At 58.2% G+C, this 23,856-nt stretch overlaps 3 protein-coding genes across 8 annotated transcripts in view; 1 reads left to right on the top strand and 2 right to left on the bottom strand.

The window, feature by feature from the left end:
- The window catches only part of NFIC (nuclear factor I C), a 63,104-nt gene extending 53,548 nt beyond the window's left edge, over positions 1-9,556 (top strand). For 3 of the 6 annotated variants that reach the window (XM_074351142.1, XM_074351141.1, XM_074351143.1), the window contains 3 exons: positions 538-722; positions 1,342-1,489; positions 8,091-9,556. In XM_074351142.1, the coding sequence (XP_074207243.1) occupies positions 538-722; positions 1,342-1,489; positions 8,091-9,010 (1,253 nt within the window). In that variant the 3' untranslated portion in view covers positions 9,011-9,556. Of the gene's footprint in view, positions 1-537; positions 723-1,341; positions 1,490-3,451; positions 3,538-8,090 lie in introns of all 6 variants that reach the window. The other 3 variants (XM_074351144.1, XM_074351146.1, XM_074351147.1) reach the window with 3 other exon arrangements.
- Positions 9,557-14,349: 4,793 nt separating this feature from the next.
- Positions 14,350-19,783, bottom strand: LOC105078187 (small integral membrane protein 24). Its single transcript, XM_010966691.3, has 3 exons — positions 19,252-19,783; positions 19,049-19,160; positions 14,350-18,175 (listed from the first exon to the last, which is right to left on the bottom strand). The coding sequence occupies exons 1-3, from the start codon at positions 19,328-19,330 to the stop codon at positions 18,055-18,057; spliced, it is 312 nt and encodes a 103-aa protein (XP_010964993.2). The 5' UTR covers positions 19,331-19,783; the 3' UTR covers positions 14,350-18,054.
- Positions 19,784-20,815: 1,032 nt separating this feature from the next.
- Positions 20,816-23,721, bottom strand: SMIM24 (small integral membrane protein 24). The gene is made up of 4 exons (XM_010966690.3): positions 23,555-23,721; positions 23,093-23,204; positions 22,764-22,826; positions 20,816-21,169 (listed from the first exon to the last, which is right to left on the bottom strand). Exons 1-4 carry the CDS (start codon positions 23,619-23,621, stop codon positions 21,019-21,021), a joined length of 393 nt encoding a protein of 130 aa, XP_010964992.2. The 5' UTR covers positions 23,622-23,721; the 3' UTR covers positions 20,816-21,018.
- Between the last annotated feature and the right edge of the window lie 135 nt (positions 23,722-23,856).

Below are 23,856 nucleotides of genomic sequence, written 5' to 3'. Positions count from 1 at the left end.
GCCAATCCACAGAGGTAGAGAGTGGGTTAGTGATTGTCAAGGGCTAGGGAGGAGATGGGGGTGATGCTAGTGGGGATGGGGTTTCCTTGGGGGTGATGAGAATGTTCTAAAAGAGACTAGTAATGGTTCCATGGCTCCATCAGTGTGTTAAAAAAAAAACTGAATTGTATACTTAAAAAGGGTGAATTTTAATGTGCAGATTATATCTCAATATTTTTTAAAAACCTGACCTGCCAGCCATTTATGGAATGAGTTAGCTGTGAGGCCAGTGAGCCTGGGCTGGAACTATCTGCTCGCGTGGCCTGGGGCAGGGGACATTCCCTCCCAGAGCCCCCCGTCATCCTCTGTTTAAAAAAGAAGTAAAAACAGGAGCGATACCAGAACCCTGTGGGGTCCCGGTGGAGTCAGCGAATTTGGGCGTGTAAATGACAGCAGGGCCTGATGCAGGCATGATCCACGCCCACAAACAGTCAGAGGGAGACAGAGGGGGCTGGCCAGAGCCCCCGGTGACCGCCCCCCACCCCGCCCCCTCCGCAGGAATCGCCCGGAGCCCACACCCGTCCTCGGCCCTGCACTTCCCCACAACCTCAATCCTGCCCCAGACGGCCTCCACCTACTTCCCGCACACGGCCATCCGCTACCCGCCTCACCTCAACCCCCAGGACCCGCTCAAAGATCTCGTCTCGCTGGCCTGCGACCCGGCCAGTCAGCAGCCTGGACCGGTGAGTTTGGAGGGCGCGACCTCCCTGGGGCCCTGGCGCGTCACTGCGAGTGTCAGGCGGCCGTCCCCGCGTTCTCCGTCGTGCAGCAGCGAGTCCGCAGCCCCTCTCATCTGAAGCACCCGGAGCCAGACCGGGTCAGAACTGAGGCTTGTTCGGATGTCAAAATTGACAGCACATGTTTTAGGACGCCCGGAAACCAAACACGGTTACGGCGGAGCTCAGGCTGGCTCTGGCCAAACTTTCACCAAAACATTGGGTGTTCTGAGCCTTTTGGAGCTGGGAACTGCGGGCAAGGTGGTGGATGGATGTGTCCCCGCAGCGAACGCCGGGGGGCCGCCCCGGAGGTGGGACAAGGCTGTTTAGGAGGCGTGGAAGGGAAGCAGGTGGGTGCAGAGTGGCTTGAGGAGGCGGCGGAGGGAGCGCGATCCCAGGAGGCTGGATCCCGGGACGGGACGCTGGAGGCCGGCCGTCCTGGTCATCCGGGCACCCACCAAACTCGCCCTGGCCACGCCCACCAGCCCCTCCCCGGCCCTGCAGGGCTGCGGGGCGCGCGGGCAGATGGCAGCCCGAGGCGGAGGGGGCGCCGCCGCCTTAACCACCTGTCTCTCTGTCCCCCCAGTTAAATGGAAGTGGCCAGCTCAAAATGTCCAGTCACTGCCTTTCCGCTCAGATGCTGGCACCCCCGCCCCCCGGGCTGCCGCGGCTGGCGCTCCCCCCTGCCACCAAACCCACCTCCGAGGGAGGAAGCTCGTCGCCGACCTCGCCCTGTAAGCACTCGGGAAGCGGTGCCCGTGGCAGGGCGGGCGTCCCCGAGGGGCCCCTCCCCTCCCCGGCCCCGCTGCTGGGGTCGGGGGCTCAGGCACGGCCCGGTGGGTACCGGCGAGTTTGGTGGGTCCCCAGATAGAGGCCTGGGGCCACCTGGTCAGGTCCACGCAGAGCCAAGGCAGCCTTAGAGGGTGGCCAGGGGCAAGTCTGGAGTCTGCCCCCATTGGCTGAGTGGCTTGGGGTCCCTGTGTTCCCCTTCTGGGCTTCTGAATCCTCCTCCGTGCAAGAGGCCGCTGGCAGAGGGACAGGCAGAGATCTCAAAGGAGAAAGGCCGGAGGGCCAGACTCGGCCCCTAGATGCCTCTTGTTTGTGGAAAATGAAAATCTGTTGTTGTTTTAAAATCTGGATATCTCACGTAAAAATTCCAGCGTTCTGGATTCTTGGGGGGAAATGGGGCCCCGTTCAGCTACTGGTAACCCAGCTGGGCCACACCTGTAGACAGGACAGTCCCCACCTGCCCTCCTGACCCAAGGAGGCCGTGGGTCAGCTGCCTCGCTTCCTAGAACTTTTTGCTGTGTCTCTGTGGTTCCAGGTGGTAGCCTGATGGAAGGTCCTGGGTTGGTCTCCTTACATTCTAGAACTTTCTACCTTCTGGATGTGGTTCCAGATTACAGCTTGCTTGCTCCTAATGCACCCCCCACTCCAAGGCTGCTCCAGACTGGGAAGAGGTCTCAGATTCCCCCTCCTGGGGTCTGTCCCATCAGCAGTGGCTCCACCTCAAGCCTCTCCCTGAACCCCTTCCCTTTTTGAGTGTCTCTCTCTCCCTTGCTCCCCAAGTGAGATTCCTCACCCAACCCGAGCAGGAGGGGCCGACCATTCCGTCTGGGCCCCATCCGCCCCCCTCCCCACATGCAGCACCCCAGCCCCCAACATTTCTTCCCACTACCTGCCTAGAGCCAGGGTAGCCTTACATGCAGATAGGCTTTCTCTAAATACCAGATGCAGCGTGGGGCACTGGATTCAAATCCTGCCTCTGCATCATGCTCCCTGTGTGACTTTGGGCAAATGTCCTCTCCTCTCTGAGCCTCAGATTTCTCAATGGCAATATGGAATAGTCACCAGAGGGTGGTGGGTAGCAAGTTGGTGAAATAGGTCAGGGAGAACATTTAGCAGCAGGCCAGGTGCAAAGTAGAGAGTTGGCCTGTGCTGCTGGTTGTCACCTCCTCTGCCTACTTTCTCATCTGTGAAATGGGCATAATTATCATGTCTGCTGCATTGAGGCCACTGAGGATTAAAATGGGATAGTGCCCAGTGCCTGGCATACAGTAGACACTTAATAGACAAGGAATAAATGTGGGTTCATTTTCCTTCCCTCCGTACCAGCTTCTTAACTGCAGGTCCAGCCTGCTTCCTACACCCCAAACCCCCCAGGCCTCACTGCCTCCCGCTCACCATGTGGGGACCCTCCCACCACCCCTGTCCCCCCACCAGCCTGGGTCGTGAATCATTCACTCACTGACAAAACGTGATCAGTGAGATTAAAATAGAAATACGTGTGTGTGTGTGTGTGCGCGCACACCCGGCCTTCCCCGCGCCCTCTCCAGGAGGAAAATTAATAAATAAAATGCCCTCAATAGTTCATGGCGCCCCGTGCGGGGTGTAGGCCGCGGGCACAGGATGGGCCAGGCAGTGGAGCACCTGAATAATTCACAGGCGGTTTCTGGATTATGAATCTTTCATCCTGTGCCTTCCCTCCCAGCAGACACCGGCCCGCGTGACCCTGGGGGCCTGAGACTGTGGGCTTTTCCGGGTGCCTGGACCATCCAGGGGGAGGGCGGCGAGCTCTGAGGACCGGGTGCTGGGTGCGAAGGCCCAGCTGTGTGACCCTGGGCAGCGGCCACCCTCTCTGGTGCTCCCGTGCCGCCTCTGCGCTAACGGGCTCTCGGTCTCTCTCCTCCCCGCAGCCTACTCTACGCCCGGCACGTCCCCTGCAAACCGTTCCTTTGTGGGATTAGGACCAAGGGATCCAACGGGCATTTATCAGGCACAGGTAGGGGCCAAGAGGCCAGCTGGTTGGGGGGTGGGAGGGGCAGGGCAGAGGGCCGGCCTGGGTGCACAGGGAGAAGCTGGCCCACTGGGCCCCGTGCCTCCCCCCAGCCACACCCCTAGCACAGTGGCTGTTGAGCGTGGCAGCGTGGCAGCGGGGCCAGCCTCCCAGGCCCAGCCTCCCAGGCCCTTCCAGGGCCTCGAGCCCATGCCCAGGGATGCGGTGCTACTCCAAGTCCGTCTGCGCTTCCTGCCGGGGGCAGTCACAGCAGAACTGCTGTGGGGCCTGGGTTATTGCCACCCTGGCCCCATTGGCACAGATGGGGAGACGGAGGCTCGTAGAGGTGAGGGGATTTGCCCAGGATCACACAGCACGTCTGCCCAAGCTTCCCCCCCACCCCCGCCTTCATCCTCCTATGCTGGCCAGAGGGACCACAGGAGAGGAGGGCCAGGGGTGGGGCCTCCCAGTACAGCATGCAAGCCCCTGCCCCCGGCTCTAGCCTGCAAGGTGGCGGGGGTGGTAGAGGTGGAGTTGGCATTACTGCAGCTGAGTGTGCACCACGGAAAGGGGGGGGAGGCTGGTTGAGGACGAGACTAGGAGGCTCAGGGAGGAGGAGTGAGTTGCCCGAGGCTGCACAGCAGTGCAAGGTAGAGCCATGACAGTCCAGAGCTCAGACTCAGGGCTCCCAGCTTTCTTCAGGGTGGGAGGTGACTTCAGCTCCTGCCCACGCATCCCCAACACCGGCCTTCGGGCCGGCATCCACATCTGTGTCGTGCACAGGCCAGGAGTGTGTTGGGCAGATGGTGTTTGAGAGTGTTGGCTGGACCCCAGAGCCTACAGTCCCTGGTGCATGTTGAGGAGGGGGTCACAGGATGTAAAACAGCCAGAGGGCAGTGCCAGCTCCCTCCAAGGCCCAGATGCACCAAGAACCCTCCTCAGGGCCCCTCAGCATCTCCAAATCACCAGAACCATAGAGCATGGGGATTTGTGGGGTCCCCAGGAGCCACATTTGGACCCTCAAGCCACTGTGGGAGGGTCTCCTACAGCAGAGTCCATGGGCAGGGTGGGTGTTTGGAGGCAGAGAGGCAGCCACATCCCCCATCCTCCGCTGAGACCAGATTCAGCCACCCAGACCAGACCCAAGGAACCTCCCACCACAGCCTGGCCCCCTGGGGACCCTCCAAGGTTGGCCTGGTCGCTGCTGGCAGCGCGGAGGGGCCAGAGTGGGTGAGGAAGACCTGGCTATCCTCTGCCCTTCCTGCCCAGACTTCAACTGGGGGTGCTGTGGTCAGGAGACCAGGGCTCATGCCCAGTTCTACTTTAGTCACTCTGAACCTCAGTCTCTTCTTCTGGCCTTGGGGTGGCTTTGAAGGGTCTCAAGCGTTAGGGAACCAATTTTATCCAACTGCCCCACATACCCTCACATATCCAAAATATTCAGTGTCCTGTCTTACAGAGCCTCAGCTGGAATCCAAAAGAGGGGTCACTTGGTCAGTGTCACCCAGCAAGCTGGGGTGGCCCTAGGACTCCCCTCTTTGCGTTTTGAGTTTTGTCGGGGCCTGGACACTACCACCCCCACAGTTCTCTGAGAGCCAGGCGTTTCCTGTCCCAGCTGACCTGACATCCCTCCCCACAGGAGGCTGGGAATGTCCTAATTGCTTCAGAAATCAAAGCTAATAAAAGTGACAGGGAGAGGACCCTGCCCTCTTAACCCTTCCCCAGCCTCCCTCACCCACCACCTCACCTACCCCATTGTCAGCCTGGATGGCCTGAGAGGGGAGGGAAACCGAGGCAGGCAAGGTGGGGTACCTTTGGTTCTACATGCTTCTGGTCGCACCCCCCTGCTCCCCCCCAGCCTGCAAGTCCTGCTGGGTACCCAGAGAGGGTGGGACCAGAACTGTCGAGGAACTTGGGAGAGGGGCTATCTGGGACTCTGCCTGGGTCGGGAGGGGTTGGAGCCTGGTGTCAGGCAGAGAAGGATGAGGGTGTCCAGGCAGGGGGCTCAGCACTGCCAAAGGCTGGAAATGATGGCGAGACAGCCTGAATGTGGAAGACCTCAAATGTGGTCTTTGGCCTGCGGGCCAAGGGGAGCTATGGAAGGGATTAGAGAGAGGGAGGGGCACAGCTAGGGCGGGGAATTGGAAAGCACTTTGTGAGGCTGGTTTTGGGGAGGCAGGGAAGGTGACAGATGGGTGAGAGACTCTCAAGGGTGACAGGAAAGGTGAGGCCCTCCATCTGAGTCTGGGGGAAGATCTCGCCAGCACCATACAGGCAAGACCACAGGTCCCTGGACTGAAGGCCCCCAAGTCCCCCAGTGGGTTCAGGCACCCCCGGTCCAGACAGACCTCAGGGAGGGAAGAGGGGAAGAAGCCGTGACACCCACTCCCCCCTCTTGGAACCCCTGTGCGAAGGGCTCAGAGCTGAGAGGCCTCTCCTTTCTGGCCCAGTCAGCACTTCTGTCTCCGCCTTCATTATTCCTGGCGGGTTTGCTTTCCTCTGCCCCTACCCCCCAGCCTGCAGTGGCTTCTCTGCCTCCGCACAAGCCCTTGCATCCCCTGCCTTTCCCCCAATCAATGCCTCTCTCCCTGATCAATATCCCCCTCTCCAGTCAGTGCCCCTCCCCCGATCAATGTCTCTCCCTCCAGTCAGTGCCCCTCCCCGATCAGTATCCCCTCCTCCAGTCACTGCCCCTCCCCCTGATCAGTGTCCCCTCCTCCAGTCACTGCCCCCCCATCAGTATCCCCTCCTCCAGTCACTACCCCTCCCCCTGATCAGTAACCCCTCCTCCAGTCACTGCCCCTCCCCCTGATCAGTAACCCCTCCTCCAGTCAGTGCCCCTCCCCCTGATCAGTATCCCCTCCTCCAGGCAGTGCCCCTCCCCCTGATCAGTAACCCCTCCTCCAGTCACTGCCCTCCCCTGATCAGTGTCAGTTGATCTCTCCTTGATGAATGGCCCACCTTCTTCATCCTGCCCACCCGTCTTTCACCATCAGCCTCCCCAGTCCTGAGCCATCCATCACTTTGGCCCCCCAAGTGAGACTCTGTGGCCTCTGACACCCCTACCCCCATCCCTATGTGAAGGATTCCCCCCAGCTGAGCATTTTACACCAGACGGTTTTTGTCCATCATGTCCGTTCAGCTGATGAGTAAACCAAGGGCCAGAGGGTTGCAGCCAAAGCCCAAAAGCCACACTGGTGGCTCCAGAGAGGCCAGGGGGATGCCAGAGCCTGGACCTCACCTCTGGCACCGTGCTGCCTCAGTCTCCCCTTCAGCTAAGGGGGAGGATGTTGAGTTGAGGGGCCCCACCACCACCCCATTACGGGGCGCCAGAGCTGGGCAGAGAGCCTAGGAGGGGAGGAGGAAGGGAGGAAGGGCCTAGGGGAGGCCGGCCACCACAGGGGAGGATCACGCCCAGAATCTGTCTGGTTGCCAACGGAAACCAGACATGAGGTAATGGCCAAGATGAACTTGAACTTGGCTGGAGATGGGGGGCTGGGAGCCACAGCATCAGTTGGATGGGATGGCCCTGTGGCTGCAGGGTGGCCTGGTTGGAGGGGGTGCTATTGATTTACAGCAGGGGTGGGGGTACAGTATGCTCTGACCTCAGTGGGGCAAAGATGGGGTGTTACCTACCCCCAAGCCCACCCCACACAGGCAAACTGGATGCATTTCCAGGGGAAGAGTCTGTACAGCAGCTTCCCGGTGGAGACCCAGGCCACAGCTATACGTGCAGGCCTGGCCTCCTGTCCCAGAGCCTCAATCTCCCTCTCTGTAAAGTGGGAGTTGTGACCCCCGAAAAGGCCAGGCTGAGGGGTCAACCCCAGGCAGGGCTACCAGTGGGGACTGGAGCTTCTCAGGCCTGAGTTCCAATTCCAGCTTTGCCCCTCCCTCCCATGCTGGTGGACTTGGGCAAGTTACTTAACTTCTCTGAGCCCCAGTTTTCTTCACTGCAAAATGGGGTCAGGGGGCAATAGTTCTGCTTTCATGTAGGGTTCTGGAGGAAATCATTAATGGGAAAATGTTTATTAAAACAAAAAAGGAAACCAACAACCCCAGTCTCAGAGCCCAAATATGGTGGTGCTCCATAAAGATTCACCTGTCACCCTCCATGAACAGAGTAAGAGGTCCCCTCCTTCATTTTATAGTCAGGGCAGTGAGGCTCAGAGGTTGAGCTGCCAGATTTAGCAAACAAAACTACAAGATACTCAGATAGATTTCAATTCCAGATAAACAAAGGATTTAAACAACAGCAACAAAAAAATCTTTTAAGTAAAAGTATATCCCAAAAGTTGCATGGGGTATACTTATGTTAAAAGGTTTATCGGTCGTTTATCCAGAATCCAGATTTCACTGGGCATTCTGTGATTTATCTAGCAGCGCTGCTTAGGGGCAGAGTCACTTGCCCAGGGTCAACCAACGGGTCATGACAGGTCTGGGATGGGGGACAAGTCACAGGTCACAGGAGTCGGGTGGGGCCGCGGTGGGCATGGCAGTGGCTGGCAGAGCCTGACCCTCAATCTCTTCTTTCTCTCTCTGCATCCTCTCGGGCCGCCCAGTCCTGGTATCTGGGATAAGAAAGATTTCTTCCCACACCCTGCTCCTTCGTCCTGGGAATCCTGGGGGTCCGCAGCGCCAGCCCCCGGCCCACGTTTTCGGTGGAAAGCTAGAGCAAGCAAGAATACCCTGCCGACTCCCAGCGCGGCTGAAAGACAAAACACACAGACACATACACACAGAAGAAAAAACAGAAAAAAAGAAAGAAAAGAGGAAAAAAAAAAAGACAAACCGGAAAAAAAAAACCATGCATAAAAATAAACCCACCCAACCAAGAAGGCAGAAGGTGAATATGGCAACGCTTCGGACTCTCGGGACGCCGCGGCCAGACGGACTGGACCGGAGAGCCCGGCCCCGCCAACCCTCAGAGCCGGCGCGCCTTCCTAAGTTATTCATCTCCTCTCGCTGCTGCTCTGGAAGGGCCGGCACCGCTCCCGCCTCCGCCCAGGACCAGGTGAGCGCAGCCTGGTGCCCGTGCCCGGCCGACGGGGCAGGACACCCAGCGAGGCCACCTCTCCCCATGCCCCTGCTGCCGCCGTTGCCAGGACGTCGGCCAGGCCCCCGCGACAGTGTTTGCCAAGTGGAAAGGCAGGACCCCAGCAGCGGGCAGCCAAGGCCAGCAGGGTGGTTGGGGAAGCGACAAGGGCAGAAGAGGGTTGTGGGGAGACCCCGGGCGTGGCCAGGGAGCTGGGATGCGTGGCCTGTGCTCTCTCAAGAGTGTCCTGCGCTCGTGGACCTCTGCCTGCCCCAGAGCGTGCTGGGGACTTGTTCTTTCTGGAAGCCCCACGCCTGCCCGGTTTGGGAGAAGTCTCTATGCAAACGACCCCCAGCCCCACCCCAGGCATTGGAGGCCACCCCATGGCACCCCAGCCCCGGCCAGCTCCACACCCCCGGGGAGGGCTCCGCGTTGCACACACTGTAAGAGATGCACTTTCCGAGGAAGGGGCTGGGGGCGGTGGAGCAGAGAGACCCGGAGCTCCCCGAGATGGGGGCACCCCTCTGGACTCTCCATCCACCCAAGCCCTGAAAGGGGAGGACCCCCCACTTAGCCCATGGAGGTGGGAGGTGAGAGCGAGTGGTTTAAGTGCCTGATTCCCACCGCCCGCCCCCCTCCCCTTTGTCCAGCTGGGACGCGAGTGGCCGTGGGCATCCTCCACCCTCCTCCCCTGCAACCCGGCCCCCTCCAGTCACTGACCCCTCATTGCTGTGCGCCCCCTCAGAGCTAGAGAGATGGGACCCCCCCACCCCCCGAGCAGACCCAGGGGGCAGAGCTGGGCATCCCCCAAGCGTCCTGCCGTGTGGGGGTGGGATCTGGGGAAGCCGATGTGCCCCCTCCCCACGCCTCCTCTGCCAGTGCCTTACATTCTGGAGCGACACCCCCTCCCTGGTGCCTCTCGGCCCACAGGGGGACCACGGTTTGCACTTTCATCTCCCCTCCGAAGTGGGCACAGCTGGGGAGGTGCAGTGCAGCTGGGCGGCCAGAAGGAGAGAAGGCTGGGCCGAGTGCCCTCCGCTTGCGCCTGGACAGGGTCGGGGGTTCTGGCTGGGGGCAGGAAGGGTCAGCGCCTCGGGGCTCCCTGCAGCCATGTAGGGGACCTCCCATCAGCTAAGCGTTTTCCGTTGAGCCGCTCCAAAAACACTAAACCTGGGGACCCCAGGTGCCCCCTCACCCCCATCCCTGCCCCAACCCCATGATGGCCTTCTTGGGTGAGTGGGGGGCCAGGGAATCGGGTGTTTTGTGTCCTAGGGTCATCAGGCCCAAACACAAGACTCCCTCCAGGTCCATCCTCCTGAGCCCTAACTGGCCTCTTCCAGGCCTGGTGCTGGGGAGTGCCTTCCGCCACCACGGCCCCCCATCCCCAGGCCTGGGCCAAAGCCATTGCCCTGGGCAGGGCCTCCACCTCGACTATGCCCAGTCTGGCCCCCCTCCTCTCCCTACCCTGGTACCCCGGTGCCCCAGTCCTGGCCAGCCTCCTCCCGCCTCCCCAGAAACCAGACTTTCCTCCCAAACCAGCCCAAGGGGCTTGGCGAGCCCACTCAATCATAAAGAGAAAGACCCAAGACCCTTCCCCACCAGGCCCCCTCCCGTCGTCCGTCCGTCTGTCCCCAGGGCCCATCCACTGCCTGGCTGTTGGGGACCAAAGCATGGGCCGTACTCTCCGGGAGGTGCAGTCGGGGTCTCCAGAAGCTTCTCAGCTGGGAACCTTAGGGTGCGGGTAGGCGGGGTAGGGGAGGGGGCACCTGGCAGCCCCCAGCTACCTAACTTTGCATGGTGCTTAGTCAAGGATTCCTGTGACCTGGCTCCTGACATCAGCTCGCGGCGGCTGATAACTGCATGGCAAATTATACCTGGCTCTCCCTTCCTCCCCAGCCGTCCCCCAGCCCTCCAGCACCACTTCCTCCTCTTTAAAAGAAAAAAAAAAGATACAAAAAAAAACTTTAAAAAAATTCCATGTTTCCTAATTTGCACGAAATTTTCTACCACATGATGTGCCTTGCCTCCCGAAAATAAGTATTACCTTTAAACAATATCAGCGCACACATAGCTGCATGCACTGCTCGTGTAGTTCAAAAAAAAAGACAAACAATGACATGAAATAAAAAGTAAAAATTGAAAAGGGATGTATTTCTATTTGTAAAAAATAAAGAAAAATTAAGAATTTTTAAAAATGAAGAAAAATCTCACGCTTAAAAACCACACTGCTAAAAAAGCAGTCCACGTCTGCCCCACCCCCAGCCCACCCTCAGCTCTGTCTCCACGTCTCCTGCTGCATTGGGGGCGCTCCCTGGTGCTCTGCAACCCCCGGCCCCACCCTCGGGCTCCAGGGGGGTCATTTCTGAATCCCCTGCCCACAGCGGCCGACAGACCTCAGGGGTGTGCCCTGGCCCCGGGCAAGGGCTTCTCCCGTCACTGGGCCACAGGCCAGCCCCCAGACGCCATGCATGCACCCACGGTCCAGGCAGTCCCCCCATGGGGTGGCCACCCTGCTGATAGCCAGACTCCCCCGTCCCACCTCTCCCGCAGGCTGGCGTCCCCCTGGCTCAGGGTCAAATCGCTGTCCCCCACCCCCCCACGCAGCCCCCTCCTTCTTGCCAAAGGACCCATCCCCGGAGACTGGCCTTGGGAGGCAGGTCCCTCCTGTCCCTCCCAGCCGGTTCTGAGTCTTCCAGCTGTGACTGTGGAGGGGGTCTGGTATGAAACAAACAAAAAGACAAAAACCAAACCCGATATATGCAATATTTGTCTGTCTGAACCTTAGGGCTAGCTCAGCCATCCGAGGCCCGGCCGGGGGGCCGGGGAAGGGGGAACGCTGCATCACAGGCCTCCGTCCGGGGTTGGGGTGCCGGCTGTGCTGTTGTCCTTTCCTCAGTTTTATTTTGTTATTTCCCTTCCTTTCTTTCTCCCTTCCTTCTTTTCTTCCTTTTTCTTTTCTTTTTCTTTTTTTTTTTTTTCTCTTTTCCAGTTTCCTTTGCCTTTAACTCAACCAAAGCTGAGATAGTAGCAGACAGTTAGTGGGGTGTTGGGGCAGGAGGACCAAAGGGCCAGGTCCTCCAACCTCAGGCCATCCTTCCTCACCACCTCTGGCCCTCCCCGCCCCTGAGCCCCTCAGACATCTCCTGTGAGGACACACCGAGCAGACGGTCCCCATCCATTTTTCCTGCCACCACCTCAGACTTTAGAATTGTGTCCAGAGCCGGGTGGGGCCTTGCAGAGAGACCCCGGCATTCATCCTCCACCGTATGCTCATGCCATGTGTTCTTCCAGAAAGACACCTCAGTAAGTCCTAGGGGACAGAGGGAGCGTCAAGACAGTGGCCTCAGCAGGCCTTGACACCGCCCTTAAGGGCTGCCCTCTGGCCTGAGAGCCCTGCTTGTCAGTTTCCATGGGGCTGATTTCTGGTTTTTATTCCATGCCCCACAGCCCTCCACCCCTAGGGGCAGGGGAGCAGCCCGTGGCAGAGGGATGGGTGACACCTCCCAGCAGGACCCCTCCCCGAGGGCCTCCTGGGGACCACTGTCCCTCATGGCCCAGACCCCAGAGCACCTCGGGCCCCAGAATGCCCCCTCCCTTGCCCCCTCCCTCGCCCCCAGCTGTGTGTTCTCGGCTCCTCCAGCTGAGTGTGGCAGGCACGTCCTCCCCAGGCGCTCAGAAGAGCTGCAGCGTGCCATCCGGCCGATCCCCAGGCCGCCTGCCGCAGGCAGGACTGCAGAGACACTAGGAACCGGGCCCCTTGCCCACCTCTGCACTTGTGGCTCCTGCCCTGGGGGGGAGCCGCCAGGGTGTTGGATTTTTTTTGACATGTGTGAAACTGACATCTGAAACCCCCTCCCCCCTCCAGCCCGCTGTCACCCGCTCACCCACCGTGCATCCACGCAGAGCCCCCTGCCTGGCCCATGCTGTGGAAGAGCCTAGGGAGACCCCTACTGTATGCAGACTGCCCCCATCCCTCTGTGGGTGAGGGCGCCCGACCCCAGCCAGGGTGGAGAGGGAGGTGTGGCTGGAGAGATGGGGAGCCAGGGTCTCCCCACGTCCAGATCTGGAACCCAGGTTCTGGCCGAGTTCTGAGCCCAGTTTCCCACCCTGAGCTAGACAATCAGACCCGAAAAGGAAGCCCAGAGGAGACTCGGTGAGGAGGGGCTGCTGCAGCTCCCCAAGGAGCAGACAGCCCCAACCTCGGCGTCCCCGTCCCTGCTCCGGAACTTTCCGCCCCGAGAGACAGCAATGTTCCAGGAGCAAGCCGGCTTGGCTGGGCAGGGGCCAGTGAGGCAGGATCCCGGGGCCAGGAGCAACCGTGCAGCCTTCTGGAAGAGACAGCGCACAGGACCCCCCAACCCCCACTCTCACTTTTCCAACGGTACTTTGACCTCCAGTGTAGGGCTATACTATACATATATATATATAATTTTGGAATTTTTTTTATCATAATACAGATTATACAGTGGCTACTTTTTATTTTGGCCTGGATTCTCTCTCTGAGACCCTGATTTTTAATTTTTTTTTTTTTTTGGAGGGTAATGGGAGAGAGGTTCCAGAGACCCATCCTCAAATCCAGCACCCTCCCACCTTTCCGCGTTTCTGCGCCTTTGGACACTTCCTGAGAGTCTCATCTCCAAGCTGACACCGCCTCCCCCACCCGTCTACCCCTAAGCATTTCAGAGTGTGTGGGGTCCGAGCTGGCCCCGGAGGCCCACCCCCCCCCCTTCCCCGGGCGAGGCAGGGAGACAGACCCAAAGCAATCCCAGCAGGACTTGTTGCCAGCGATACCAAAACAGACTTTTCCCAAGCAGTGCCTCACATGTCTGCTGGTACGGCTTTGGGGTTCATCTCCCCCACTCCCTGGGGGTCCCCCAGGCCTCAGGAAAGAGCAGGCGGGATCCAACAGGAATAAAGGCTCCAGGAGAGGAAAGAAGTCGCTCCCCGTCCCCAAGCTACCCGACAAGCTGCCCTCCGAACAGCCCCTCCAGACAACCCCCTGGCTAGAGGGGGACCCACTGCAAAGGGGACGGGAGCTACCCACCCCCCCAGCTGTAAGCCCCCAAAGCCCGTTCCCAAAACGCAACACACCATCCTCCCATCTTGAGTCCCAGCCAGGCCCCCCCAAACCAAAGCCCCTTGAAATCCAGGGGTCCTGGCCCCCACCCCCCAGCTTCTTGCCCTCCTGCCCCGCCAGGACCGCACGTGGGGGTGGGACAAGCAGGGTGTCAGAGGGACAGGACACACGGCCTGGTGGGTAACAGGGAGAAGGGAGAGAGACCCATTTCCCTCTGAATTTTCTTTCCTTCTTTCTCTCTCTCTCTCTTTTTTTTTTCCTTTCTTTCTAAAATTTTTTGGTGTTGCTATTAATTTTCTTTTCCCTCTGAGATATTTTTTGAGGTTTTTTTTCCCTCCTTATTTTGTATTTTACCAATATTACCAGGATAGTTTACTCTGTTTCTTGCTTTCTGCTTGCCGCACACACCGGATAACACACATACACACACACACATACACACACCATGCTCATGAACCCATGTCCGGAGAAGGTTCCAGCTGGGCCCACTGCCCACCTCCTCCCCTCCTCCTCCTCCTCCTCCTCCACAGGGTGGGGACAGGATGGGGGACAAGGGGGCATCTGGGCAGACCCAAGCTCAGCCTTCTCCCTTGCCCGGCCCCCCGCCCTGCTCCCTCGCATCATACTCCAGTCATAACCTTGTATATTACGCAGTCATTTCGGTTTCCGCGGACGCGCCTACCTAAGTACCATTTACAGAAAGTGACTCTGGCTGTTATTTTGTTTGTTTGTTTCCCTATGCAAAAAAAAAAAAAAAGAAAAAAAAAGAAAAAATGAAAAAGGGGGGGTTCCATAAAAGATTCAATAAAAGGCAAAAAAAAAGAAAAAAGAAAAAAATGTATAAAAATTAAACAAGCTATGCTGCGACTCTTTCCAGCTGTCCTGGACCCTCCTTTCTGTGTTCAGTTTGGGCTGGTCTTTGTTCTGTGCCGAAGTGAAGGGGAGAGGCTGGAGGGGCAGGTGGCCTCAGAGAACAGGTACCCCCACACTGAAGGAGCAGGCAAGTGTTGAGACCTTTAAATCAAATGTCCCCCAGGTGACATTCCACCATATCCGCACACATCTGTGGTTGTCATGACTGGAGGTGCCCCTGGCACTGAGTGAGTGGGGCCCAGGAATGCTGCTTAGTGCTTAGCAGTGCCTAAGATGGCCCCCCAGGGAGTGCCCCTTCCTGGGATGGGCTGTTTCACACGCCTTCGCCCCTGTGTCCCCTCTGCCCATCACTGCCTCTCCCATTTGTGCTGATCCTTGCATCCCACAGCAATATCCTCTTCCTCCAGGAAGCCTTCCCACTATCCCCCAAGCCTGGCTCTTTTCCCTACCAGTCTCAGAATTCCCCAGAGTCTTTGATCAACAAATTCCATGGGCATCTATGGAGCACCTGCTCTGTGCCAGGCACAGAGAATTCCACCTCCTCCCTGGCTCCAAGGACAGAGCCTGGCACACAGTCGATGCTCCACAAATGCACTGAATGCCTTCACTTTTTTTTTCTCCCACCTAGCAAACTCACATTCATTCAGCAAAGATTTCTTGAGTATCTACTGGATACGAAGTACTGGGGACACAAAACGCCCAAAATGATCTGCCTTCTTGGCACTTACACTTCGAAGTTGGGAAGACAGACAAGAAACAATATAAGTGTATGTCAGAGGAGATTAAGTGCCAGGGAGACAAATGGAGCAGAGGAAGGGATAGGAGAGTCAGCCTCACATGAGGAAGTAACATTTAAACCGAGATTTGATTAGAGGAGAGGGAAACACCCCATTGAAAATGTGACAGAAGAGTTTTCCAGACAGAGGGCACAGCCAGTGCAAAGGCCCTGGGGCAGCACCATGCGTGGTGTGTTAGAGGAACAGCCAGGAGACCTGTGTATCTGAAGCAGAGTAAGCGAGGAGGAGAGGAGGTGAGAGCTGGGAGGGGACGGGGCAGGTCATGAAGGGCCTTGGAGGAGGATTTGGGCTTTTAACCCAAGGCAGGTGGGAGCCATGGAGAGCTGTGAGCAGAGGACGAGGGGCGGGACTTAACTTCGTTCCAATACCCTCTCATCCAGGAGGCCTTTCCCACCTGCCCGGGCAGAGCAGCTACTTGACCTCCCAGCACCCCAGCCCTTCAGTCTCTCCCACCTCACCCCTGACCATTCAGAGCTGGCAGTGTCCATGTCCAGCTCCTTCCCCGAAGCCACAGGAGCTTTTCAAAGGCTGGGGTCAGGGAAGCATCTTGGGTATGTTACTTCCTCTTCTTGGGGGCCTGGGATCTGAACCCTTGTCCCCCCCTCCAAGTCCCCCAGGGACCCCAAGACGTGCAGTCAAAGCTCTCTGCTGCACAGGCTTCTTCCATCCTACTTGGGAGGGATGTTTGCATTGCCTTCCACTGAGGGGGAAACAGGCACGGAGAGCCCTCAAGACGCACTGAAAGGAACCCAGGTGCCGTGTGCGGATGCCTACACGCAGGTTCGTGGCCCCCCACCGCCACCCAGTACCAGACACAGAGACACAGTCGTTGCAGGGTCAGGGGTGGGGGATCCAAGGCCCCCCAGATGGACAAGTGCCTTTCCCACGCCCCACCCCTAAGTGGGGTGGATGCTTCTGCGCTCAGCAGCGAGGTTCTGGCGTCCCCTTGTGGGAGGACCTAGGACCTGGACCCAGAAACCAGGCAGAAGGGTCAGCTGGCCCCCGTCCGCATAGTCCTGCCCTCCCCTCCCTGCAGCGGGAACGGGGGACTCTAGCCAGGAGTTTTTTAGCTGGGTGGTGGGGTAAGTCTCATCTTGAGTGAGGGGCTCAGTTCGGAGGTGACAGTCTCAGTCGAGAGTCGGGGTTCAGCCGGGGGTGCGGGTTCAGCTGGGATGGAGGGCTCATCTGGGAGCTGGAGGTTCATCTGGGGTCCCGGCTCAGCCGGGGTGGGGGGCTCATTCTGGCCTTTAATCTCAAGGAAAGCCTCTGTTTTTCAGCCACTGGCCCCTGGAGTGAAACAATGTTTGGCTTGGAGGGGCTGTCCCAGCACTAGCTCCCCTCTAAATGCCGTAAAAAGGGGCAGGCTTGGGACAAGCAAAAACACCTCCTCCCCAAGCGTCCCAGTCGCCCCCTAGTGGGGAATTCTCGCCCTGCGGAAAGGGAGGAGCCCAGACAGCCCGTCCCTCTCCCTTCCCGCCCCCCTCAGCACCGTCACCCACCCGGAAGCCCCAAGCCTCGCCGGAGGAGACGGGAGGCAGAAAACTCCACTGCCAGAGCTGCCGCCTGAAAACACAGCCTCCGACAGTCAGGGGCCCCCACCCTGAGAGGGCGAGGCCCGTGCGCTCCGCCCCAGCGTCACTATTTCAGCGTAACAAGAAGTTGGCATTTATTAGCCGCCCTTGGGGTGCTGGGGTCTGCGCTTAGGAGTTTTGTAGACAGTATTTCTCATTCAGTCCTCATGACAGCTTCTGAAGGATTTAACTATTATCCTTGCCTTTTACGGAACAGGACACAGGCACAGAGAGGTTCGGTTACTTGTCCCAGGGCTACACAGCAAGGAAGTTGGGACTCCAGCTCCTTCTCCTTCTCCGTGGAGCCCCCACCAGGAGTGCAGGGCAGGAAGAAGGGGTGATGACGCTGCGTCCCCCCACTTCCACCCCCGCACCCTCGCCCCAGCCCCCCGCAGTCCCAGCTTCCAGGACAGCGCCCTGAAACTCAGCACGTGGTAGGAGGGGCCCTCGACTCCCAGGAAACGGCCCTGCTCTGAGCTAGCTCAAAGTTCAGGTTCAGGAGCACCAAGAGCAAGTCTTCAGGAGGAGGGCTGGATCTGCCCTGGCTCCTGCAAAGACTTGCAGAACCATTTGCACGGTTTCTCCCCACTATCCCTCTTCCCAGTGAAAAGGAGGCTTGGGTAGCAGGAGCCAGGGACTCTCCTGGCTTCCACCTGGCACCTGGCAAACCAAGACCTGCAGAGGGGTTGGGAGCCAGGTGACTCCTGTGGGCTCATCGAAGCGAGGCCTCAAAAGCTCTTGGAAGCACTTGCACCTGAGCAACGGGAGAAGCTGGCTTCTCTGATGAAATCCAAAGGGCAACAGAAACCAGAAGTGGGAGAAGAACTCAGGCGGTGGGCAAGGAGAGATGGCTGCGGTGCAGACTGGGCAGAGATATGAGATAGCGGGGGTCTCACATGCAGGCAGCTCCTTGTCCAGGGGTGCCCTCCATGCTCAGGAAGAATCACCAGGTGAAGACCCAGCTTGGGAAGGAGCGTGTCATGGCCAAGTAGCACGCAGAGAGCCCTTCAAGAGGGGCTTGTGCTGGTCCCGAGTCCTCTGCACTCAGGGGCGCTCTACCCTGAATCCCAGAGTCATCTCACCTGCCCCAGGACCAGGTCTTTGCCAGTAGGGTACGGAGAAGGCATTGGGGCATCCCTTGGGGGCTGCCTGGTGGAGGCAGGTGCAAAGGTTTCATGTGGAAGAGCTCGCCACTGTTTCATGGTTCGGAGGCTCCTCTTTCTCCTCTAGTTCCAGCCCCCAGTCACCCTCTCCCTCCTCCTTTCTCACAGTCTCCTCTTCCTTATCTTTATTGCTGTGGAGACAAGAGGGGCCAAGATAACCAAAGTGAAAAGGACTGACAGTGGTCCAGGCCTCTTAACGAGTCTCACAGAACCTCTGAGTCCTGCAGGCAACCTTGTTCCCATTGTACAGAAGGGGATGCTGAGGCTCAGGCAGCTTAGGACACCAAGGAAGTGCAGGAACCCCCGCTTGAGTTGCATGATCCCAAACCAAGCTCTTAACGTCTACTCCCCCTGCCCCCCCCCCCCGCTTCCTGGGTGTCAAAACCATGGTTGAGTGGATGGGCAGAGAGATGAGGGGATGGATTGATGGATGAGTGGATGGGCTAATGAGCAGATGGGTGAACAGATGAATGTGTGGATAGGTGATGGAGGGAGGGAAGGAGAGAGACAGGGAGGGAGAGATGATGGATGGATGATGGACAGCTGGAGGGAGGGAGGGATGGATGGGTGGATGGATAAATAGATGGATAAGTGGATGTGAACAGATGGGTGGATAGATGAGTGGGGTTGGGGATGTGATAAAGACTTTATAGATCCCAGTTGAAACACATATGAGGAAGGGGATTCTCTGGGAGGAAGCCAGTCTCTTTTTGCAGGTAGATAGTCAGGAGGAAAGTCAGTGAGATTATGTGAGGCCCCCATCGATTCTGAATCAAAGAATAATTACCCACTGGTCCTGCCCTGCCTCCTCGGAGGATGCTCAGAGAAGCGAGGATCTCAGTAACGGAAGGGGCTTGGAGAGGGGAGGGGCTTAGAGGGGCTCCGAGGGGAGGGGCTTGGCGCGAGGAGGGGCTTACAGGGCTGGGACTCAGAGAGGGGAGGGGCTCAGAGGGGAGAGATTTAGAGATTTCAGGAGGGAAGGGCTCAGAAAAATGACGACCCACCTTTCCCGGGACTCGCTGCAGCAGACGGCATAGACCAAGGTGAGGACAAAGATGAGGAAGAGGAAGGCCGGCGTAGCCCCCAGCCCCACCAGCCACGGCTTCCGCTGGGCCACTGCGGGTGGGGAACAGGGCGGGGTCAGCTAACTGGCCGCCAGACTGGGGCTCCCTTCCCCACCCACCCCAACTCCCTCCCAAGGCCTTACAGGGCTGGGCCTGAACCAGCGAGGGGACCAGAGCCGCGAGAAGGGAGAGTGGGCTGGGATTAGTCCAGAGCCTATCCATCCTGCTCCGTCTGTCCTCGCCCCTGTCCAGAAGGTTCTGAGGTTGCAGCTCTGGCTAGAGGAGGAAGTGGCCTGCCCAGGGCATCCTAGGGCAGGGTGTGGCTGGTGCCACAGGAAGTGAGAGGTGGGGCCGCCTCCTTGGGTTCCAGGCACCCTGGGGAGGGCGTCAGGGTCCCAAGCACCCCGGGTGTCCCTGAGGCCCATGCTGACCTGGTCGTTACTCAGAGCCAGAGCCATGGGAGGGAGGAGAGGCTCAGGAAAGATGCAGAACTCATTTCCTGAGCACCTACTATGTGCCAGGTTTTGCAATGGCTTTCAAGCCCTGGGACGTCCTTCAGGCGTCACACTCTGGTGTTCAGAAATCTTGCCCTCACGTTGCATAAGAGGAGCCAACTTGAGGCTCAGAAAGGTCAAGCCACTTCCCTGGGACCACACAGCCTTCTAGAGGAACACAGTTCTCCCAGCTAGGAACATCCCCTCCCCCAACTCTCTCCCATCCTAGGACATGAACCTCCCAATTTGACCTTAGCCAGAACCTGCATGTGCCCCATCCTTTGGGCAGCCTGGGCCAAGCTCTGCCAACAACTGTCAGGGAGAGCTGGCCAGTGGCTACCCTCTTTCTAAGTCTCACTATTTTCCCCTGGAAAATGGGACTGACTGCGTGGAGATTGGGACCATAAGGATGCTAGGCGTTCCATGGGAGCATCTATTAGGGCGTTTATTACGTTTCTTTTATTTATGGTTTTTCCGCCCCCTGGTGGACAATCCTGGAGATGTTCCCAGACAGACGCTCCCTACCTTCTGGGCTGAATCCTACCAACCCCAGCTACAAGCTCCACAAGGAAGCCCCAAGTGCCAGCCTTTGTCAAAGTTCTCACTAGGCAATGGTTAACGTCCAGGACAAGGTCCGGGGCCCAGAGAAAGTGAGGAGAGGGGGGAGGCTGGAGAGAGGGAGGCGAGAGTGCTTGTCTCTTCCCAAGGTAGTGCACCCTCGGGCACCCCGCCCTCCAAGACCCAGTTCTCATAAACGGAGTCACGTGAGCCAAAACACTGAGGGCAGGAGGAGCAAGGATCACCTAGGAGATGGCCCTTGGGGCTCGAAGTCCAGGGCTTAGGACAGAAGAATTAAGATTGCAGGGGGAGAGTTTAATCTGCACAGGGCATCTGGGCGCCGTGGAGTTTGGTCTCCCATACCTGCCTGGGCATTGCCCCCACCCCTAAAGCTGTCTTCCCCAGAGGAAGCTAAGTCCTAAGGGATTATGGAAACCCTTCTGAAGGGCTTTTCCCGGAGAGACAGCCCCTGGCTGATACTGGTCCTGAGACTGAGTGGGAGGGAGGGGGTTCTGGCCAATAGATATGAGGCAGTGGGGAAAGAGCTCAGGCAGTAGGTAGAGGCAGGTGGAGCCATGAGATTGCGGGGGCGTGGGGGATCCTCAGTAACCAGGGATGGTCTCCAAGTGCAAGAAAAATCAGCAGGCAGAACACATCAGGAAACCGGGTACATAGAAACCACATCACGCACAAAGAGCCCTCCTTTGGGGGGGGGTAGGTCCCAAGCCTCTTCATCCAGGGTGCTGTGCTCTCAGCCCCAGGCGGAGTCACTGCAGCAGCCTCAGGTCCAGGTCGTTGCCTCTAGGGTGTGGAAGGGGCAGCTCAAGGGGGCTGCCTGGAGGAGGTGGCGAGCTGTTTTCACATGGCTGTGCTCCTGACTTTCTCCTGGTCCCTGGGCTCCCCGTTCTCTTCCGCCTCCATCCCCAAGCTCCTCTCTCCTTTCTTTCTGGCCTTCTTCTCCATCTTGAGCTTTTTCTCCTTCTCTGTCTTCCTCTTCTTGCCTTCTTTACTGTGGGGACACAAAGGCCCCCGGCCACAGTAAGAAGCAGAGGCACTCCCATTTAACGAATGCGTACCTGAGCCCGGCCTTGTACTGAGTGTTTTACAAAAAGGATCTTTGTTGAATTTTCCAAACAGCCCTAACAAAGCATCCTGATTATTTCCATTTCACAAAGGCAGAAACTAAGGCATAATTGTCCCATGGAAGGAGGGTGGATGAGAGAATAGATAGATGGATGGATGAGAGGAAGGATGGACGGATGGATGGATAGATGGATGGATGGATGGATGGATAGATGGGTAGGTGGATAAATGGGTGAGAGAATGCATGGATGGGAGAATGGATGGGTGGGAGGACAGACAGATAAGTGGTTAGGTGAATCAAAGTCTTCAAGGAAGGAAGAATAGATAAATGGGTAGGTGAGTAGATTTGGAGGAAGGTGAGAATGATGGGTGGATGGGTGGGTGGGTGGAGAGGTGATGGGTAGATAAGTGGTTAGGGCAATGGATGGTTGCATGGAGGAGTGAATTTAACGGGAGGATGAGTGAATGAACTGGAGAAAGAAGAAAATGTTGGATCAATGGATGGGAGTGTAAGTGGGTAAATGAATGGCAGTGCAGATGGATGGATGGATCAGTGGGCTAATGGGTAGAGAGATGAATGATGGATGGTTAGAGGGTAAAGACTGGTTAGGCAGATGGATGGATAAATGTACAAGTGGATGGGTGGATGGTGGAGGAATGAACCAGGCAGGAAGGGAGTCCCACTTAGGAGCACCTGTGGGACTCGGAGCCTCCAGCACATTCTGAGAGTAGGAATCACATTTTACTGGGGCTGAGCTGGGTCTCAGACAAAGCACAATCTAACCCACACCTCTCCCTCGGACACTTCTTGGGTTCAGCTGAGAATCTTCCAGCCAGGATCATCTCCTCCCAGCTCCAGAGCTCCTACTGTCCCGAAGCCTTTGTGCAAATTTGGTTCTTGTCCCCAAAGAGCCCCCAGCCCTGATGGCATCCTGAGCCCTCCCTCAGAAGCACATCTGGAAACAGGATCAGGGGACACACTGAGTCCAGGAGTCACCCACACCAAATGACACACTTGTGCATGGACACCTACACAATCCCACACCACAGTCTTGTTCAACAGGTATTTACTAAGTGCGTACTGTGTGCCAGGCCCTGTGCTGGGCACTGGGGACACAACCAGGACCAAAGCTAAGTTCTGTTCACTTACTGGAAGCCACTATGTAGTTGTTGAGAAACCAGCAAATGACAAAGATAATTTCAGTTGGTGGTACGTGCAAAGATGGAGGGCCATGGGAGAGAGAGTGTCAGGAAGGCTGGTGGTCAGGGTGGGCTTCCGTGAGAAGGAAACATCTGAGCAGGGGCTGAAGGAAAGAAGGAGCCAGCTAGAAGATGTGGGGAAAGGTGTACCCATCAGAGCCAACAATGAGTGCAAAGGCCCTGGGGCAGGAACGGGCTTGAGGTATTCAAGGACAGAAAGAGGTCATCTGTGGACACCCATTCCTCCCCTCCCTGAGGAGGGGCCTCACACAGATCCCCTGACCCCCTGCACACATCTACACATGCTCACATGGGAGTACCTTGGGTCCATATCTTCGTACACGTTGGTATCCGTTCTCAATGTGTACTCTTCATCCTCAGCTCTGCAGAGAGAGATAGAGGGGTGAGGGTGGGTAAACGGCAGGAGGGAGGTGGGGACAGCCTCAGCCTCAGTCTCCTCCAGGATCGGGAACTCCTAGAAGCAAGGAGGGGGTGGGCTGCATGGCTGTCCTGGGCTACAGGTGCATGGGGAGCAGGGAAATGGGGACAAGGGGGAAGACTAAAGAGGGTCAGGAAGCGGAAGGGGGTGCCCAGCACTTTGGGGAGTGGGGAGAGGAAGGTAGGGGGCGCAGGGGAAAGGGGCCCCCACCTGACTTTCGAGCACCAGATGCGGTTGGCCAGCATGAGGAGAAAGACGATGAACAGGAACCCCACGACCGCAGCCAGGCCCACCAACCATGGTTTCAGGCGATGCTTGGAGGCTGTTGGGAGGTGGGGGGAGAAAGACCTCAGAAATAGGGAAGGGTAGAGGGGCCCCTGAAAGGAGAGAGGGAGGAGTGTGCGGAGGATGCTCAGACAGAGGGGTCTTGGAGAGGGGCTGGCTTTCTGAGGTGGGTTTTAGAGAAGGGGAGGGGCTTACAGAGGATGGGACCTCAGGGAGGGGGGTGCCCAGGAGGAGTGTGGGGGAGGGGAGGGGGCTCCGAGAGAGGCCTGACCCCATCCCTCTTCTGCCAGCCCCTTCCTCTCGGAGGCCTCGGCTTCTCATCACAGAAGACAGGGAGGTGGCTGAGTCCACACGTCCTCCTGCCCACCCCGCAGGTCAGAGCCCTACCTTGCTGGGCCTCAGCCGGCGACAGGAGCAGGGCGCTGAGTAGGAAGAAGGTCTCCATGGTCCCCATGGCTGGAGCAGCCCACGGCCTGAGTGCTGGAGTGGCGGCTGGTCGGTCCAGGAGGCCCTGCCCGGCCACTGACGGGGGGTGGGGGGGGCAGGCGGGCCTGGGGTGGGGCAGGGCAGGCCCGCCCAGAGAAGATCCTCCCTCGCCCCACCTGGTCGGCCTTCCAGGAGGGCAGACTCTGGAGCTGGTGTAACAATTAACTCGGGAGTCCAGCCACCCCACCCTGCGCCCCGCCCCA

Source organism: Camelus bactrianus, chromosome 22 (genome assembly GCF_048773025.1).
Source record: "Camelus bactrianus isolate YW-2024 breed Bactrian camel chromosome 22, ASM4877302v1, whole genome shotgun sequence".
Classification (NCBI taxonomy): Eukaryota; Metazoa; Chordata; class Mammalia; order Artiodactyla; family Camelidae; genus Camelus; species Camelus bactrianus.
This window is presented reverse-complemented; position numbering and strand designations above follow the sequence as displayed.

What these genes read in the sequence shown, in the direction of transcription:
- LOC105078187 (XM_010966691.3), bottom strand. Translation starts at nt 19,330, where the DNA reads ATGGATAGGCTCTGGACTAATCCCAGCCCACTCTCCCTTCTCGCGGCT. An exon ending in GCTGGTTCAGGCCCAGCCCT is followed by an intron (nt 19,161 to 19,251) that starts GTAAGGCCTTGG and finishes CCCCACCCGCAG; the next exon opens with TGGCCCAGCGGAAGCCGTGG. An exon ending in TGCAGCGAGTCCCGGGAAAG is followed by an intron (nt 18,176 to 19,048) that starts GTGGGTCGTCAT and finishes TTGTCTCCACAG; the next exon opens with CAATAAAGATAAGGAAGAGG.
- SMIM24 (XM_010966690.3), bottom strand. Translation starts at nt 23,621, where the DNA reads ATGGGGACCATGGAGACCTTCTTCCTACTCAGCGCCCTGCTCCTGTCG. An exon ending in GCCGGCTGAGGCCCAGCAAG is followed by an intron (nt 23,205 to 23,554) that starts GTAGGGCTCTGA and finishes ACCTCCCAACAG; the next exon opens with CCTCCAAGCATCGCCTGAAA. An exon ending in TACGAAGATATGGACCCAAG is followed by an intron (nt 21,170 to 22,763) that starts GTACTCCCATGT and finishes GTGTCCCCACAG; the next exon opens with TAAAGAAGGCAAGAAGAGGA.